The sequence below is a fragment of the Plasmodium vivax genome, chromosome 12, assembly GCF_000002415.2.
Source record: "Plasmodium vivax chromosome 12, whole genome shotgun sequence".
Classification (NCBI taxonomy): Eukaryota; Apicomplexa; class Aconoidasida; order Haemosporida; family Plasmodiidae; genus Plasmodium; species Plasmodium vivax.
The window spans coordinates 594,548-613,034 of record NC_009917.1 but is presented as its reverse complement, the minus strand read 5'-3'; the positions used below and the strand labels follow the sequence as shown (position 1 = coordinate 613,034).

At 45.1% G+C, this 18,487-nt stretch overlaps 5 protein-coding genes across 5 annotated transcripts, besides 4 other annotated features; 2 read left to right on the top strand and 3 right to left on the bottom strand.

Annotated features, from left to right (window-relative positions):
- Positions 1 to 4,201: 4,201 nt before the first annotated feature.
- Positions 4,202 to 4,224: a microsatellite.
- A 54-nt stretch (positions 4,225 to 4,278) lies between these two features.
- Positions 4,279 to 4,308: a microsatellite.
- Positions 4,309 to 4,951: 643 nt separating this feature from the next.
- On the top strand, positions 4,952 to 6,024 carry PVX_082885 (hypothetical protein, conserved). The gene has a single exon (XM_001614126.1). It carries the CDS (start codon positions 4,962 to 4,964, stop codon positions 5,817 to 5,819), a length of 858 nt encoding a protein of 285 aa, XP_001614176.1. The 5' UTR covers positions 4,952 to 4,961; the 3' UTR covers positions 5,820 to 6,024.
- A 1,899-nt stretch (positions 6,025 to 7,923) lies between these two features.
- Positions 7,924 to 8,730, bottom strand: PVX_082890 (hypothetical protein, conserved; the record flags this gene model as incomplete). Its single annotated transcript, XM_001614127.1, has 2 exons — positions 7,924 to 8,066; positions 8,409 to 8,730. The coding sequence occupies 2 exons, from the start codon at positions 8,728 to 8,730 to the stop codon at positions 7,924 to 7,926; spliced, it is 465 nt and encodes a 154-aa protein (XP_001614177.1).
- A 658-nt stretch (positions 8,731 to 9,388) lies between these two features.
- PVX_082895 (60S ribosomal protein, mitochondrial precursor, putative) lies at positions 9,389 to 10,497 on the bottom strand (the record flags this gene model as incomplete). Its single annotated transcript, XM_001614128.1, has 4 exons — positions 10,201 to 10,497; positions 9,907 to 9,995; positions 9,540 to 9,638; positions 9,389 to 9,412 (listed from the first exon to the last, which is right to left on the bottom strand). Exons 1-4 carry the CDS (start codon positions 10,316 to 10,318, stop codon positions 9,389 to 9,391), a joined length of 330 nt encoding a protein of 109 aa, XP_001614178.1. The 5' UTR covers positions 10,319 to 10,497.
- Positions 10,498 to 10,799: 302 nt separating this feature from the next.
- Positions 10,800 to 12,410, top strand: PVX_082900 (hypothetical protein, conserved; the record flags this gene model as incomplete). The annotated part of the gene is made up of 1 exon (XM_001614129.1): positions 10,800 to 12,410. Exon 1 carries the CDS (start codon positions 10,980 to 10,982, stop codon positions 12,408 to 12,410), a length of 1,431 nt encoding a protein of 476 aa, XP_001614179.1. The 5' UTR covers positions 10,800 to 10,979.
- Positions 11,456 to 11,482: a microsatellite.
- Positions 12,411 to 12,845: 435 nt separating the features above from the next.
- PVX_082905 (hypothetical protein, conserved) lies at positions 12,846 to 18,030 on the bottom strand (the record flags this gene model as incomplete). Its single annotated transcript, XM_001614130.1, has 1 exon — positions 12,846 to 18,030. One exon carries the CDS (start codon positions 18,028 to 18,030, stop codon positions 13,003 to 13,005), a length of 5,028 nt encoding a protein of 1,675 aa, XP_001614180.1. The 3' UTR covers positions 12,846 to 13,002.
- A 323-nt stretch (positions 18,031 to 18,353) lies between these two features.
- Positions 18,354 to 18,414: a microsatellite.
- The last annotated feature ends 73 nt before the right edge of the window (positions 18,415 to 18,487 follow it).

The following is an 18,487-nucleotide window of genomic DNA, read 5'->3' as shown; positions in this document are numbered from 1 at the left end:
TTTTATACATCCCCTTCAAGCGCAGTATTTTAAGTATCCATTTTGCACTTGGACATATATACATATATGTATATATATATGTATGTATATATACCCTGCCCTCTTGGGGAAAAAAAAAAAAAAAGAGGGAAAACAAAAAGTAATCACTTTGTATCTGTTTGTGCCAAAGATATAAATTTATAGAATAATCATTTTTTTTCAAATTCACCTGTTCGTATAAATTTACGGAAAAGTGCGATTTTTACCCAAATGTATGTTTACCATTTCTGTATTTATTTTACTCACTTTTGCGAAAAATAAAAATTTTTAAATGTAAAATAAAAATTATACATGAACACGAAAAATTGTCAAAGGGGGGTAAGTAGTGGTGCTTATCACAGTAGATATTTTTTTTTTTTTTTTTTGACAATTTTGCTTAGCCCTTATATATTGCTGTTTTCTCTGCCTTTTGTTTTGTTTATGCTTAAACATACGGGCAATATTTATAAAGTACAGAATTTAAAAGATGAGACTTCCATGTATACATGTAATTTAGCATATAATGAGCATATAATAACGTATAATGAGAAAACATATCATGTAAATGTAACCCTTTTTGCTTAATATCCATTTATGTCATATTTTTTTTATTTCCACTTATTTAGCTGTATCCACATTTCCATACAGTACATCCGTTTGTTTGCCATTCTTTTTTTTTTATTTTCAAAAAATTTCTTTCTGACCATTGTATATATACTGTACGGAAAAATGCAAAGCTTTTTCTTACAAACGTTTTGCTAATTCCCAGTTTTAAAATGCGAAAATATCTAGTTAGCCATTCATTTAATTCTTTACGTTTTTTATAATTTACCAATTTAGGCAATTTTTTTTAAATTGCGCATTGTTCAAATGTTCCTGCCTTTGTTAATTTTTCGCCCCGTACTTTGTATACATTTTAATACATGCGTTGACGCGTATGCATCCACTTGTCTATAATTAAATTATACATGTATTTCAACTGCGCATAAAGCGGGGCGCTCGTGCGGGGCCAGCATGAACGCGTTTCTCCTGCGCGTATGTAGCTGCGTATGTAATGTTTACATGGCGTAGCTTTATACACGGGGCGTTCCTTGCGCGTATGTACGAATTTGCATATTGGCGCGTTTAGCCGCTCGCCCTTTTTGCTAGCTTGCATGTCATCTGCTCACTTGCAAGAATAGCCCCCTCCCCTTAGCCCCATCGAGCACATGAATTTTTTGCTGCATTTCCCCCGCCCTTCGCGGAAAAATAAAGCAAACGAAATCGCATGAGCTAAGTCGACGCGATCGTGAACGTGACGCGAACGCGAAGCGAAGCTAACGCGAAAGCAAACTTTCCAAGTTGGAAAAAAAGTAAATTCCAAACCATTACATGTCATTCTTTTAATGCATACTTCATTTATTCCACCAGTGCTGTTTTATTAACAAAATGTACATATGCTTACATACAAACAAGTAAGGGGAAAAAGCAGAGAAAAAAAAAAACAAAAAACAAGCAACAGAGCGCAAAAGAGAAAAGGCAAAAACGGAAGGTATAACATACGTGCGTGCGTGCCTACGCTGAAGGACGCACATATCGAGCTGCTTACGCCTTCAACCAGTTGTGCTTGTGTTCGTGCGATGTAGTTGCGCGCCTTGGGCGAGGCCATGCTGTGTATGCGGATATATGTACATGCATATAGGTACGTACGTACAAACACATACATACGTACATATACATATAGATAGATACAGATAAAGCGGCTGCCTCCGCGTGTGCACCTGCTCGTGCGACCTCAGCAGGGATTGCAAGTGGACTGCTGCTCCCAGCGAACACGCCTGCCAGTTGTGCCGAACTGCGCAACGTGCGGCGCGTGCCTGTACAGTTGCCTGCGCGGTTGTACGCATACCCGTGAGGATATACGTTCACGCGAGCGTGTATTAGCTTACCTTATACCTTATGTGACATCTTGCCGCGGTGCCTCGACAAAGCGAACGAATTAACAAGAGCGACGAGCCAAACGACGCTAAAGGAGACCTACCCGTCTTCGTGAATCGCATCGGTGCACACAAGTCTACAAGCTTGTGCGTGTAGATACACATTCACACGACGTGATCTTGGGAAAGTATTCCGCCTACGTGCGTTGACGCATGCTAAGAGGGAATAACTAGCGAGGAGTAACAAGCGAAAGAGGCGGGCACTTTGTGTGAAGTGAAACGTGTGCCGCTTGTCATTGCAGTTGTGGTTGTTTTGTTTTGTTTTTCATTGCTTATTTTATTTGCCTACTTTATATTGCCTATTTTATATTGCACATTTCATATTGCACTTTCCATATTGCACCTTCCACATTTTGTATTTTTTCTCTCTGAATGTTGTTGCAGCGCGCGCGCAGCAGTCCATGCAAAAACGATTGCATATGCTTCCCGTTCGCCAGCGCGTTTTCCCAGTGTACACATGTATACGTGCGTAGCGCATGTGCACGTGTAGGTACGCATAAGTTCATTCATGCAAAGAATTAAAAAAATATATATGACTGTTGTCTGACCATATATATGTAAACCCTGTGTTGCACAGATTTTTTTTTTTTTTTTTTAAATGCCTCTCCAGCTCCCATTGTGAAGGAGAAAAAAAAATAGACACACAAGTGTGTTGGTCTGTGTGCTTTTATGTGTGCTTCTATGTGTGCTTCTATATGTCCTTCTATGTATACGTGCATACGCGTGTAGTTCTGCCCGTGTGCAGTTTTAATCTTATTTAATTCAAATGCACTGTAGTAGTGTGTCTACATGCTTTTTTTTTATGATGCATTTTTTTTTTTTTTTTTATTTGATGTATAGTTCCTTTTAATACATTTTGTGATAGCGCTTTTGTTAATTGTCCTACGTCTCACCTTCTGCGTGCGCAAAGGAGTGTCCTCACTGTCGCATGCTCTTCTGCCCACCTTCCTCTTTTCAACGAAGTAAGGCGCATCAGCTCGTGCATGCTTTTGCATAAGTGCACAGGTATACACGCGCGGTGTGGTCACTTCGAATGCTCGCCTTGTGTGGAACGTTTGCCCGTGTTTAACGTCCACCACTTGACCCTCTGAAAAAAAAAAAAAAATTGCATACAGGTGTACCTGCGAATAAGCATACATATGTATACACGTATAATACGCGTATGCGTGTCCCCCCATTTTTGCCTCTTAAAATCGTAGAATAATTTTTTCGAAATTTTTGACTCCTTCCGTGCGCGACGCTTCAGCGCAAGTGGAGAACCTCTGTTGTTTTTGCGTGCGAGTGTTCACTTGGTGCGTCGTACGTTGGACGTCTCACCCTTCATTTTTTTTTTTAACATTCATTTTGCATAACTCATTTATTTGTTGCTCTTCGCCCCACGTTCACCACTTTTTCTGTATTTGTTTAAATTGGCGCAGCGCCGTTCGCGCGTGGCGGCACGCACGTGTGGAGATACGCTCAATCGTACGTGTGAATATACGCGTGTACGTGTACGCACCCGCGTTTGTATGCTTGCCCAGGCGCACCATCGCGGGGGGCGCTGTTCTTTCAAGGCGTGACGTGTATATTCACTCGTGTGCCCCTGCCAATACAACGCTTAAACGTATATATATGCTTTTGTGCAGCTTTTTCTTTTTGTGGATTATTTTTAAGCGATAATTTTTACCTACCCCCAGCGCGCATAGCGTTCGTGGCGTTTACATCATTCGTTGTGTTCACATCATTCGTTGTGTTCACATCGTTCGTGGTGGTCACATCGTTCGTGGTGGTCACATCGTTCGTGGTGGTCACACCGCTCAGCGTTTACGCCGACGCGGAGGCGCGCCCGCCTGTTTCGTATGGACACGCATGTATGTATAGTGCATAGGCACTTGCATGTTTGCAAATGCACGCGTGCGCTGGCGCTGGCGTCTCGTTGTATATATATGCATTTTTTTGTGGCTGCAAAAGGATAACTGAGCGTGAGCGGTTATTTAGCAACCCGAGTGCGTTAGTTCTTTTCGTGCTTGTAATAACCCCTTTGTAAACGTACGCGGGGCCATCGCGACAAGCTTTTAGCTGCTCCGTTATGAATGGTCCCTTCGCTGCAGCGAAAGCCCCGTCCGCTGTATGAACCATTAACCACGTCCCGTGCCAGTGGTACTTGCATACACATATGAAAGCGCATCTTTTCCCCCCACCATTTGTGTACAATTTTTTTTTTTTTTAAAAAAAGGATAAATTAATTTTTTTTAATTTTCTTCCTTTTGTTTTCCCGTTAATTTATTTTCAACAGCGTTTAACTGTGCTCACCCGCGCATGCATATGCCCCTACATAATCGTTCACTTGTGCATTCACCATTCGGTTAACCGCTCGCTTAATCATTCGCTTAATCATTCGCTTAACCACTCGCTTAACCACTCGCGTATTTATTTTTTCTCCTTTCATTTTTTCTCCCTTTATAATTAACGAGCCATTTACCCACTTTGGCGCGAATTAAAAGAACCCCCTAATTAACGGCGCGCGTGCGCAGCCCTTGATCGCCTCTCGGTCCCCTCGTATTTGCGAGGGGGCGTATCTACATGCTTTGCAAGCGTGCCTGCCTACATACGTGCAAGCATACGTGCGGAAATACCTACGTACGCGCTTACATACATGTGTTCATAATTGCTCGTGTGCCTGCGCATACGGCGGTGCACAGCTGGCTAAGCGGTGTCCCCCTGCAGCGTGCCCCGTGCGGGAGTAGCACCCTACTGCTTTACATATCGTAGCTTTAAAGTTTGGGAGGAAAGAGCGGCCCCGGCAAGTAGACTGCAAAGCAACACTAAGGAGAGTGAACAAAACGGTGCAAAGAGAGGTGTTCTGCCCAACTCTTTAACTTTGCAACGTATAGTGCACTTTTCCTTCAGCTTGCGTCCCCCCCGTTTGGCTAGCCCAACTGCCCCTTTTTTTTTTTTTTTTTTTTTTTTTTTACCTTCTCCAAAACGATGGAGCTGCTGAACCTGAAAAACGAGGAAAACATGTCAGTGCACACGATGAGGTACTCCGATTTGCAATTCGAAACGAACACGGACATCTCCTCCATTGAGGAGTCCCCCTTCTTCTCCGTGGGAGATTTTCCCAACGAATTGCACAGCAGCTTTGACGACATCTCGGACTACATCTTGGTGGATGAATCGGACTTGAAGAGGGAGCGATCGGACATCACTAGCTGCGAAAGTAACATGATTATGGCGACAAAGGGAGGGGGAGGAGGAGGAGGAGGAGGATTAGGTGGAGGTGTCATGCCAATTAAGCGAAATACCACTGTGAAAATAAAGAAGGAAATGAAGAGCGCTAGTTATTCGGAGGAGAGCAAAACAGCTAGCGATAATACAAACCATGATGAGAATAAAAAGCCTGGGCTTTGTAGGACCCTAGGGACGGAGGGAAGGAAGAGGATGTTGAAGTTGTTGAGGAAGGCCTACAAGTACAATGAGGAGTGTAAGGTCATAATGAAAAATAAAAACCCCCCACTGTCTATTAGCTACTTGCCGTATTTCAATCTCTCCATGCTGTGGCAACTAGCAGAAGATTTCGGAGTGTATAATGAAGCTTTAAAAATACACAAGGAGTGCATTAAGAAGAGGAACGCCAACGTCCGTTTCAAGCAGAGCAGCAAGAATGCCGCAAATTATAACCTATCCGAAATGAACAAGGCGACCAAGGTCTCCAAGGCGGAGTACATGTCCGACTACATGTGCGCGAATATGGACACTCAGACGGGGGAGGACTTTGACACGACGAACACGACTCTGAATGATGAGGGGCAGGGCAAGAGGAAGAGGAAGAAGAGCAGCATCTGAGTTGGGGAGGAGCGAGGGGAGAAGCGGCACGTGAGAGAATAAGCAGCAGTTAGTCAGCCGAACCCGCGCAAAGAAGCAACAACAGTCAGCCATACCCGCGCGCAGCTCGCCATTGCACTACTCGGAGGAAGTTCCCTTTCAAGCGTGAACAGTCATGTGTTTTTTTTTCCTTTTAAAGTTTGAGTTCATTTTGTTGTATAATTTAATTATTGCCCTGTGCCCCCCCCGCGCACATGCGTATAGGCAGCCCGATGAGCGGCCTGACGAGCAGTCCGATGAGCAGCCTGACGAGCAGTCCGATGAGCAGCCTGACGAGAAGCCCACGCGCTTGTAAGCAATGTGACCAATGTAACCACACGTGGGGACCCTTCCCATGAAGAGCGAAGAATTTTTTTTAATTCCACGTGTCAAAGTAACGAGTTTTAATTTTCTGTATAGCTTTATATATATGCTTTCATTTTAGCAAAAGGTGTGTGCAAGTGCTGACTTGGCTGTTGTATGCTATCGGCGCACTCTCCTTCCCGTTTGCCCCCTGCGAGCGCGCCCCGTTCGAGCAGTCACAACCGTTGCAACAGCTGCAGCCGCTGCAATCGCCTCATCCGCCGCAAACGACGCAACCGCTGCAACCCTTCCGGACTGCCTTCCCCGTTCAGACTTGAGGCGCGCGTGGAAAATGGGCAGCACTATTGCGTGCCTGAGTGGGAGCATGTGCGCGGGTGTACATATATGGGTGTATACATATATGTGTGCATACATATATGGGTGTATACATATACGTGTGCATACATATACGTGTGCGTACATATATATGTATGTGGGGGTGAATCCCCCAGCGCGCCCACCTCTGCATGCGTCTGCACAGGTCTCCGTGTGCCCCACGTGATGTGCATGCACCCCTCCCCCTTGTGCATTTGCCCGTTTACTAGTATCTCCCCCCACGCGTTTCGCATATGTGTGAATGCGTACGTATATGCATGCGTATGTACGCCTATGCATGCCTACGCGCATATGTGCAGCGCCACAATTTTAAGCTGTAGTTTTAATGTGCAAACCTCTGCCCCTGCCACAGTCCACTTTTTTGTATTATGTATATGTATGCGTTTATGTGTATATATATGTTCATCCCGCATGCATGCCTGCGTGTGCGCACGTGCATGCGTACCTGTGCCTTATCTGTATGAGTACATGTGCCCTTATCTGTGTGCCTTTACCTTTGCCCTTACCTTTATCTTTACCTTTATCCTATCAGTATGTGCACCTCTTTTTTTTTTTTTTTTTTTATTTACCCCTTCGTGAAATGTATCAACTCTCTGATTTTTAATTGGCCCCTCTTGAAAATATTAACAAATTTTATTTTACCATTTGCCAAGCGGGGAACAACACTTTCCCTCCCCTTATGAGGACTGTGACCCCTTTTTTCCAGCCAAGCGAAAAATGAGCGCATAATGTGTGGCTGATTATTCCGCGTACAAACAAGGTTGTCAATCCACGTAGGCACCCTCAGGAGTACCCCCTCGTTCAGAAAAAACTCTACAAAAATTGCATTATTAATGGGGGGAAAAAACGGAGCAGCCATGCATACCTCGTTGGAGCAGTGTTCCTATGGTTAGGCGAACTCGTTCCTAATTGTCCACAATAAGTGGCAGCATAGTAAGGAATTCCCCGCATGCGCGCACATGTATATACATACACGGCCACTATAGCAGCGTTCATTTAAAAAATTTAAAGCCTCACCGTCATGCTGATCATCTCGCGCGGTTCAAATTTGACCATAAAAAAAAAAAAAAAAAAGGGAAATATGCACACAATGCAACACGGCAGTGGGGCTGGCAAACGAAAGTATAGCAATGTGCCATACGTAGGCGTGGGTACTTAAACGGTCGCCCCCCTTCCCCATTTGGTTGAATTATCGTCAAAGAATTTACACAGCCGTGGAGGCACGTCCAACCAAACGTAAAATTAGTCAAAGCGATGGGTAAAACAAAAGATCACACAGGGGATAGGCACATGGAATACGCACACGGGATACGCACACGTATAGGTATGCATACCCTTCGGCGCACTCTCATAGATTTGACTCCCCCGTGCGGCGATGCGCCCCTGCTCAGTCGTCGGTCTTCCACTTGCTAAACACATTAAGCTTGTTGTTGACGAGCATTCGGTAGTATATGAAATAAATCCAGAAGGATATGTGCAGGTAAAACAGAATGTTCATCGATATGTTCAGCATCATTTTGCTGCCAATTCCTGCAGGTGAAATGCGTGAGTGGGGGGCAGATAGAAATGAGGAAGAGGGGGAGAAAATGAGGATGGCCCCCTCCCCACGTGGAAAGGGGGAGCTACACCAATTCGGCGCATTATAGTATGCCTCTCTCGATTTATCTGGCAGGTCTTTCACAGCGTGTGCCTCAGATGTGACGAAGCAGACGTGCAGATGTTCTCGCATCGAGAGCGTTGGTCATTCGGCGAACCGTCCAAATGGAGCAGCTCTGATTGTATGTAAAGCATTTTTTCCCATTTTGCACACTTTTGCGAAGAACATAACTCCCCACATAAGTACCCCCGAAGGGCCATTTTTATAAAAGTTACCTGCCCACTCCTCATTATCCATTTGAATGTAAAAAATGTTGTTCTTGGGGTCGTAGCTCGTTTTGGGCACACCTACTAATGCGGCTCGAGAGAAGTCATGATTAATATCCAAATATCTTGCGCACCTTTTCGTTTTCTTTTTTATTGTGTGTATGAGTTCTCTGCACTTCCAGTATATGAAACCTCCATGAGTTGGTTTACTAATGTAAATTAATTTCTTCCCGCTGAGCAACTGACTTGCGCCTTGCTGCATGTTCATTCCACCGTTCCCATTTTTTACCACCTCCCCAACTTTGCTGAAGAGTATTTTGTTTATATTCATGTTTGCTGCGCTGTTCTCTTGGGTGTGTTGTTGCGGTGGTGGTAGTAGCTATGGTGATGTGGGGGGGGGTATTTCATTCCAGTGCTGTTCCAACCTCGCCCCGCATTTGAAGCCAACTCGTGTGAGCGGTGTACTTTCAAACTGAAGGGTCAAACGTGCGTCATCCGACGCATGTATTATATATATATTCACATGTACGTATGCGCGTACGAGCGCGGGAATGGCTGATACATACACATGTGAACACGTTCGCAAATACAAGTGTTTGTTTCCTTCGTTCTTCTTCCACTTAATGTTTTTTTTTTCTTCTCCTTAAGCATACGTGCATATGTATACCTTTCACCGGACAAATGAAAGAAATTCCTTTTCTGAGATTTTGCGTGCTTTAAAAAAAAAAAAATTATGAACAGGTCAGGTAAAAAAAAAAAAAAACAGCTGCACATAAGTACATATATTTTTTCACGTGTACATATTTATGTGTTTACCTTTTTTGCCCCTCCAACGGACACGCAAATTGTAAGATGGTACCCACTCCGGTAAGAAACGTCTAAATTATGTGGAACGGACGTGAGCTGAACTGCCTTAAAATGCGCGAGCGGGTTGGTAATTGCCGGCCCGGTATAACGCCCCGCGTCCTCTTCCGCAAAATGGTCCCAAGTTAGTAGCCAATGTATTTAAAATACTGTAAAAATTGAGGAAAGAAAAGGGACAAAAAATGGGGAAAATGGGAAAATTGGGTTGGCAGCTTGTTCACCTCTGCGAAGAACCGCTGCAACGCTGCAATGGCGCACAGTTCCGTTTTGCATTACGTCTTTTATTTTCTTTTTGTGGTTCCCCTTGATCAGCCAGCAATCCGTTTTCTCAATAACGTTGCTGTTGCAAATGGACTCGATCTCCCTTTTTAAAATCTTTCAGCGGGGAAGAAGTTGGTGTTAAAGTTGAAAAGGGGGGGAAGGAATGAAATGCACACGTCAGTTGGGAAATCAAATGGGAAAGAGTTATACGTAGACTGGCGGGGAAGCACTCCCCACGTGGCGAACAACACGTGTGAGGCGCATTTCAAATGGGAGATTCAGCCCCGTGTAAGTGTAACGGTTCACAGAGCAGGGCTGCTTCACCGAAAAAGGAAACCAATTCGCCACCCAAATTCGCGCAGCCGCTCACCCACTCGCTCACCTCTTTGTTTCCTTTTATCTTCCGAATGACAGTCACGACGAGGTTCTTATTATTTTTGTACTTGAGGAAAACGGGCAAATTATCGGAGGCTGTTAAAAGGTGGGAAAGACGAGTGGCCAGCATTCAGCATTTCCATCTCTACACATGAATAAGTTACGCAGGTAAGAGGAAGCGGGGGGAGGGGTCCCCAAACGACGTCTCCGAAACGGGTGATAGCTATCCCCGATGCAGAGTGGACGTCCCTCCTTTTTAACGAGCGAAAAAGGATGCACCGAGCTGTGTAAGCAGAATTACCCGTTCTCCGTATGTAAAAAGGGATTCGGTTGATTTTCTTCCTATAGGCGTTCAGGTACTCATTATAAATGTTGAAGTGGGCTTTGGGGGTGTACATAAACTTGATGAGGGCATTCATGCTTTGGAGCTCACGTGGGGGACGTTTGCAAAAGAGGGTTTGTAGGCGGCGCGTGTGCCTATGAGTACATTCGCCTGTGCGTGCGCCTTTGTGTACATTCGTCTGTGCGTGCTTTTTGCGTGCGCCTTTGCTTACACTCACCTATGCGTTGGTGTTCTTTTCAAAGGAGCGATGTTTCCCCATTTAAGCGCAACGCGTGTAACCTCGGAAAAGCTTCGCAATTTTGTCATGGTCAGCCGTGGCCCAATCACTATGCGGTTAATATTTTCACGTCCCCATTTTAGCGCTCCGTTGATGGATTGGTGGCCGACATGCACCCTGCAGAGCAGGCGTGTGGGGAGGAACGCTCGCGGTGGTGTAGCTGGATGTTCGCGACGGTGTGGAGGCCAAATTGGGGGGCATAAAATTCAAATAAATCGTATTCGCAAAAAATGCGCACAAAGGGGCGCAAAAAATATCAACACTGCCAACACACAAATATGTACACTTCGACCACACGCCACGGGCAAATCAGCCAACGGGTAGGAGGAAGAATCATTCACGCAGTGCCCGCGAGCGGAGACCAACGAGATGGAAGCCCCCACAAAACCGTGCACAGGGAAAAAATACCAAGCTGAAGCGCATACAGAGGATGGTCAAATGAGAGGAGTTGGCCACAAAAATGAACAGGGCAATACAAAAGAGGAAGCCTGGTTGGGCCCTCTTCTCCCACTTCAAAAGTGACATAAAGACCGTACCGAAGAGAAGCAAAAGTGAACATTACGAAGTGATAAAAACTGTTATTCGACGGGAGAAGAAAGTAAAATTTAAAAATATTTTCCTTGGGGTAAGTTTAATCAATGTGACCACTTTCCTGTTTACACTCTCCAATTATTATGCCAAGAGGAAAGAAAACCACTACGACGTCAACGACATTGGAGTTGTGGACCATATTGTCTTAACTGAATTTGTGAGCTCCATGGGGTTGAACAATTTGCCCGTATATTTGCAAAACAGATTTTTTCACAAATTGGTAAAAAGTGTCCAAGACGAAAATTACTCCTTTAAGGAAAATGCCCTGTTGGGGTTACTCGAGTTATTTTACAAAAATAAAAGCGCCTTTAGCAAAATTGAAAAGGAAAATAAGGAGGAGCATGCAGAGTTCATAAAATACATTTTTGCAAAATTGCAGGAAGACGCAAACTTGGAATACACGAAGAAAAAAATTTATTCCAGCATTTTATTTTACTACATAAAACATTCCGATCATAATTTGTCCATGCCGTATGAACATATCCAGGAAATTGTGAATAATCCAAACCTGTTTTATAACCTGCAGCAGAGGGGAGAAATTATTTCCTTCTTACTCCTCAAAATGGTCAAAAATGAAAAAAATGTGGCAAACATTTATGCCAAGGAAAGGGACTTTCTCGAAACGTATACGAGTAAAGCAGAGTCTACTCATCATCCGGAAATGTTCGACGATGAAGGGGAAAAAAAAGAAAAAAAAAAAAAAAACAAATCGTACATACCCATCATTCAATTTTTAATTGCACAAAAAGGGGAACATACAGGGGGGGGGAAATCCATGTGGGATTTTTACTACGCGGTGAAAAAGAACAGTGAGGACTACTACAAACAGGAATGCCTCCTATTGCTGCAGAGCTATTTTGACAAAATTAATTCTCCATTCTGCATAGACAATAACAACGTGTGTGTGAAGAAGAGGAGCAACTACAACAGCATTATGAACAAAATTTATTTGAAATACTTCGAAAACACCGTTATTTACACCTTTTTTTTTTCGTTCGTTTTGCATAATATTAATGCAAAGGAGTATACTCTGGGGAATTACCTTTTTGCTGCCAAGGACATCTTCAGGAGTGTGTACTCGAACTGCCTTATCAATGCCATGCTGCTCGTCCAAAAAGCAGTCACGCATAATGTGAGCATGCGCGGAGATGAGCGATCCTCCGTTATTGTGGCTTTCCTCTTCAACCAGCTGAACTCGCTCGCCTTTTCCGCCTCCCTCTACAAGTGCAAATATGGTATCGCGCGGAGGGGCGTGGTCCACACGCCGCTGAGTAGCGCAGCGGGGTTATTGTTCTCCTGAATGACTTGGCCTTTTTACCCCATTTGTGGTCCATTTGTGGACCATTTTGTGTGTGTGCATTTTTCACCCATTTTTTGTCCATTTTTTGTCAATTTTTACCCTTTTTTACCGCTTCACCCCTTTGCAGCGCTGGTCCCCCTGCTCTTCTCGCAAATCGTGAAGGACAACTTTTTCCTCTGATGCGGCACCCCGCCCATTCGCGAAGTTCTTGCAAAATTGGCAGTCTTGAAAAAAAAAAAAAAAATATAGTCCCAGGGAGAAGGCACAGGGAACGCCCTTTTAAAAAATGCGCAAACTTGTCAAATGTGTGCAACTCAAATTAGACATAAGGGGAATGTGCGCAGGGTGAACAAAAATTGCCCATCTGGCGCGAACACAAATGGAAGTATAAAAAAGAGGAGGAAAAAAAGAGGAGGAAAAAGGTGAAGTTCAAAAGTTCAAACGTTCAAACGTCCAAACGCTCGAACGTGGACACTTTTCGCCTGAACGTTCAGGCAAATGTCGCGCCAAAATGGAAACGAAAAAAAAAACATCCATTTTGCCGCGTTACTCATTTGGAAGTGACCCCCCACGGGGGTGGAGGTAGTGAAACTCATGGCGATTTCTTCCAGTTCAGTTCATCGCTCCCATTTGATGTATTACACTCTTGGTTGGTCAAACGAAGACCAAAGTTGCCATGTTCCCCCCCCAGCAGGATATCCCTTTGCCTTTTATTTTTAACAAAATTGATGAAGTGAGCATTATTGTCCATGTGGCTCCTCACATGTTCATACGTCGTCCCCCCGATGGAGTTCGACCCAGCGTTCATCACGGAGTTACTGCTGAATAGAAACCGCTCGCTCTCCTTATTAATGTTGCCTCCGTTGGAATCCCCACGACAGTCACTTCCACCCCCGGAAATGGTCCCCGAGTTGGCATTATTTTGCATAAGTACATTTGGATCTCCCACAGCATTACTATTTTGTGGAGAACCTTTTTTTTTGAACTTTTCCGTTTCAGCCAAGCAGTCCCATTTGTTGCTTCCCCTCTGTGTGTGTTCATCCGTGGATCCGGTCTGCGGGTCGTGTCTATCAACACGGCGAATGTGCACATCGCTTGGGTCTTCCCCCACTCGGGCCCTACCCCTCTGCTGCTTCAAACCGTTTAAATAATTTTCAAAGTAGGAGTCCTCCCTCGCGGAGTCCGCACAATTTCGATCATGCGAGGGATCATGTGGGGAGTTTTTTTTTTTTAAAATTTCGAAAATTCGATTTCTGGAAGGTGACGAAGAGGGGGGAGAAGAGGGGGAAGAGGGAGATATGGCGGCCTCCCTTTTTTTACTCTTATAGGACAATAAAAAGTTGTTAAAATTGGAATTAAACACATCATTTAAGTCAAACTTGTTGACTGCTTCCTGTTCTTTGCTTTTGTTGGTTTGGCGAGGGATGCCTTTTGGTGGGCCGTCCATCTCTTTGAGGTGCTTCGCAAATTCGTTGTCTCTTTGTTCATTCGCGTGATGGAGTGGTCCATCGTGGAGAAGTGGTCCACCGTGGAGAAGTGGTCCATTGCGAAGAAGTGGTCCATTGCGAAGAAGTGGTCCATCGCGAAGAACCGATCCGCCGTGATGGGCCAAACCTTCTCCAAGTGGACGACCTTCACCCCGAGGTCCCCTTCCAACGTTGTCCCCCCCCTCCTGAAGCACCTTCCTGCCCACTTTTACGAACGAAACGTATTTTTCCATCCCCTCCTGGTGCAAAGGATGCCATCCCATGGAACGGGGGTTTTCACCAGCCACTACACGCATGTGTGCCTCTGCCCCGTTTGTTACCCCTCTCGAATGAGACTCATTTGAGGAGAGGTATCCCCCCGTTGATGGCTGATTCTTATCAAACATAACCGAAATGGAGTGGGTATTTCCGAGGTAACTTTTTTTTTTAAAAAAGATGTCCTCCTCGTCATTTTCCTCGTGTGTGTAACTGGGTTCCCCTTTTTTGCCTGACCTGTTCATATTTTTTGAAAATTCCAAAAGGAGATTTTTCCCCATTTGTTCCCCCTCCCTTGAAAGGGGGTCTTCTCCAGACACTACAAAGGCGCTGCCTGCACTAGGCGTCTCTTCTGTTAACCTACTTTCCGAGGTGAAACTCGTTTTGTTTGTTTCATCGCCCGATGGAACTTCCCCCTTGAGGAGACCATTTGGTAAATCCACATGCAATTCGTTTGACTTTCCCATATGCTCAAATGTAGGCACCATTTCGTGAGCATTCTTTTTACAAGCAAAGGGAATCACCATGGGTGTGTTTTCCTCCCCCTCGGGAAGTAACTTTCCTGTGTGCACGATGTCAAAGGAACTACTAATTTGCTTTTGACTTTCAATCTTCGGCATACTGACTGGGAAGTTGCTAATGGACTTTCTCTTGTTCTCTATGTTTTTGTAAATGCTCTTTAGCCGCTCGTTGATGATGAACAGACCGTAGATGTTGTTTTTCCCTTTGCACTTGCTTAGGAGGTAGGACTGCATGTCCCTCTGGCCCCCCCGGAGGTGGTGCCTGTATCGCCCAAGTTCGTCCGCGCCACTGCAGCCGAAGCTGCCCATTCCGCTGCCTACACCACTGCGCAGGCTACTCCCCACAGCACTACCACAGGCACCACCATGGTGATCGCTTTTTTCCCCCTCGATGGGCTCCTCCCCCCCCAGCAACTTCCGCACCACCTGCTCCTTCCCCACTTGGCAGGATCCGCTAGAGGAGTCACGTCTACTGAGGAGCTCCTGCAGACGAGTCTCTCTTCTCTTCACCACAATTTCGTTCGAATTTGTCTTTTCCTTTTTTATGTTGGCCAAGAAGTAATTGATCGTTTTGTTTTTCTCCATATCATCGTTTGTCTCGTTTGCACAGTTGGCACCTCCTTGGAGGATCCTCGCGCGTGCTGCAGCTTCAACATAGTCTGCCTCTTCCCCCCCACTGGCTCTGCCGCAGGAGGAATCCCTCAGCGCGGGAGGGAACCCCTCCGTTCGGCTGCGCCAAGTGTTCTTTGCGCGTATGTGGAAATTGTGCACGTCGTCCAGGTTGTGCAAGTCGCCCAGGTTGTGCACTCCGTCCAGATTCTGCTCGTCGATCAAATTTTGCGCGTCATCCAAGTGGCCCATGCGCGTTAGGCAGCTCCTCTTCTTACGCACCAGATTGCTCAAGTTGTGCTCCCCCCCTGGGGGAAACACTCCATTGCTGAAGCTGAAGATGTTATATTTTTTTAAGCTGTACAGATTCAGGTCGAAAAGATACCTATTGCTGCTTAGCTCTTTATTGAAAATGTTGGAGCTGCCCAGACTGGTGGCGCTAAAATTTGTCTTACTATAATCGCACTTTGTTTGTTTGTTTTTTTTTGTTGTTTTTTTTTTTTTTTTCTTTTCATCTTTTGTACCGTTTTCCAAAAATTTAGAGATCAGCTCGAATCGGTCTGCAGTTCCAATCTCTTCGTAATTTGCTCCGATGGCACTTTCCTTCAGTTTTTTTTTGCTTACTAAATTGGCTAAACTGCGCCTCACATCGGACAGGTGCACTTCCTTTTTTGAGGAGCCCGCGCAGTTGGGTTTGCTGCCTGGTAGGCTTAGCGTGCTGAGGTGGGTTTCGCCCGCTTCGTCTGATTGGTTTGATTCGCTTGATTGGTTCGATTCGTCTGATTCGCTCGACTCTGCTGCACCCTCGTCTGATGCGTTTTCTCCTCTATGGGCGCCACCGATGCTGCCCCCTTTCCGCTTGCCGCGACCGGTTGCCAGCACGCTCAGCGCGCACGTTGGCTCTACGGGGCGATCCTCCCCAGTGGAGGAGGCGCCTTCCCCGCCCTCTCCGCAGTCGCTGTCGCTATTACCGTCGCTGCTTCCGTCGCTGTTACTGTCGCTTCTTGCCCCTTTCTCGCCCCGATTTACAACTTTTTCAAAATTTTTCTTTTTCTTCTTTAAGGCATTTTTTTTCTTTTTTTTTTTCTTCCGCTTCGTGCACTTGTCTGCGTCTCCGTCTGCATCTCCATCACCATCCCCGTCAGCGCTGCTTTCACCACTCGCATCTTTCACCTTGCCTAGCTCGTTCGCTTGTCCCATTACGTTCACTTCCTTAACCTGCACTGTATCTCTGCGAATCCCGAACGAGTTGTTTCCCCCCACACTGCTGTCCGCACTAGGCACCTCATCCTTGACATCCGTCGAGTCGGAAAAGTAGTCCAACTGAGCGATTTTTTTCCCCCTTTTTACATTCAAAAACTTTTTGTTAAAAAGAAGATTTTCTTTTTTTAAAAATTCATTTTCGTTTTGAAGACTACCAATCTGAGACTCCATTTTCCTCACTCGTTCATTCAGTTCCTGGTTGCACTTCCTCAGGTTATCATTATTAAGTCTGTATCCCTCCATGTTCTTTTTTAAATAATGAAAATCCTTTTCGTACGTATCAATTTTTTTTACCAGTTTTTTCTTCCCCAATTCGTTTAGTTCCTTCTCCTTGGCTAGCTCGTCATATACATTTTTCACCAACAGGATATCATTTACCATATTTTTAATATTTTCATTTTTTTTTTGTATAATTTCATTTAAGTTGAGAATTTGCTGTTGGTATTTCTCTGCTTGCGTTTTGCTTTGTTCATTTTTTTCCTTTTCTTCTTTGAAGCACCTTGTTAGGTCTTTTTCCTGTTCGGTCATTTGGTCTACACGGTTTTGGAGTTCTTCCATTTGGGCGGCAGCCTCTTTGGTGAGTTTCTCCCTTTCGGTGGTAGCCTCCCCGAGGAGTCTCTCCCTTTCGATGACCGCCTCTTTGGTGAGCCTCTCCCTTTCGATGGCAGCCTCCTTGGTGAGCCTCTCCCGTTCGATGGCCGCCTCCCCGAGGAGTCTCTCCCTCTCTTGACTCTTCCTTTTCTCATCGTGGTACATACGCTTATATTCCTCCAGTTGCGCCTCGAACTCTTGTCGGTGGGCCTCCTTTTGCTTCTTAAAGTAATTTTCCTTTTCTTCCAGCTCTGCCTGAAAAACTAGGAGGCGCCTCTCGTAGGACTCCTTTATTTTTACAACTTCCTCGTCGTAAATATTTTGGAGCTTTTCCATTTCTACCTTCATATCGCTGATGCTTTTGCTGAGCAGGTCGTTTTTCTCCTTCACCAGTTTTGTCTCCTCATTTGTGCGGCACCCTTTTTGTTTCTCTTCTTCCACTTCGGCCTTCAGCCGGTAAATCTCGTTGACGAGATAGGCATGGCTGTGCTCTCCCTCGTCGGCAAAAATGTTCAAATTGTTCAACACACTTCTGCTTCGTTGGTTGCTGTTCACCCCCGGGATGCTTTTCTCCCCGTCAGGAGTTCCCGAGTTGACCACACTGGAGTTTATCACACTGGAGCTGGCGAAGCTGGAGCTCACCAAATCGGTGGCGTACACATTTGGTAGACCTTCCAAATGGTACGCGCTTTTATTCTTCACCTTCCTTTTGCTTTCACTTATTTTTTTTTTTTTTAAAAAACTCCCAACTTTGGTATCACTCTGCTCTGCGTCATTGCTGTCGTTAAATATGTCAATAAATTTCAGTTTGTCTTTTTTCTCCTTCCCCTTGTCTCCTGATTCGATTTTCCCCTTTTTCTTTAAAACTTCGGAGGGCGACTCGTAGTTCTCCATCCGTATTGCGATGCGCCGCGGGGGGGGGATAGTACCGTGGATAGGGGTATCTGGATGGCAGTTCGGACGAATCCTTTCGCTGGGCTGTATTTTCGCCCAAATGACGAGAAAAAAAAAAACTCAAAACGGCTAGGCAAAATGGGGGATGCAAAACGGGGAAGCAAACGTGGGGGAAAAGGAACAAAACTATCCTTTTTCAGTACTCATTTTGGTCATTTCGTTTTGCTTTTTTTTTTTTTTTTCCTTCCCTTCCCTTCGAGGGTGTAACCAGAACAAGGAAATGTTCTTCGCTCCAGAACAAAAAAAAAAAAAAAAAAAGTCTGCAGTTGACACATGCATGCGAATTTCTCACCAATTTAGGACAAAGTCTGTCCCGCTCGCGTGTAAAAAGGGGAAGTGTTTCTGCGAGTTGGTACTCCTCCGGGCGGCTATCTGCTCACCCGTTTGACCAATTTTT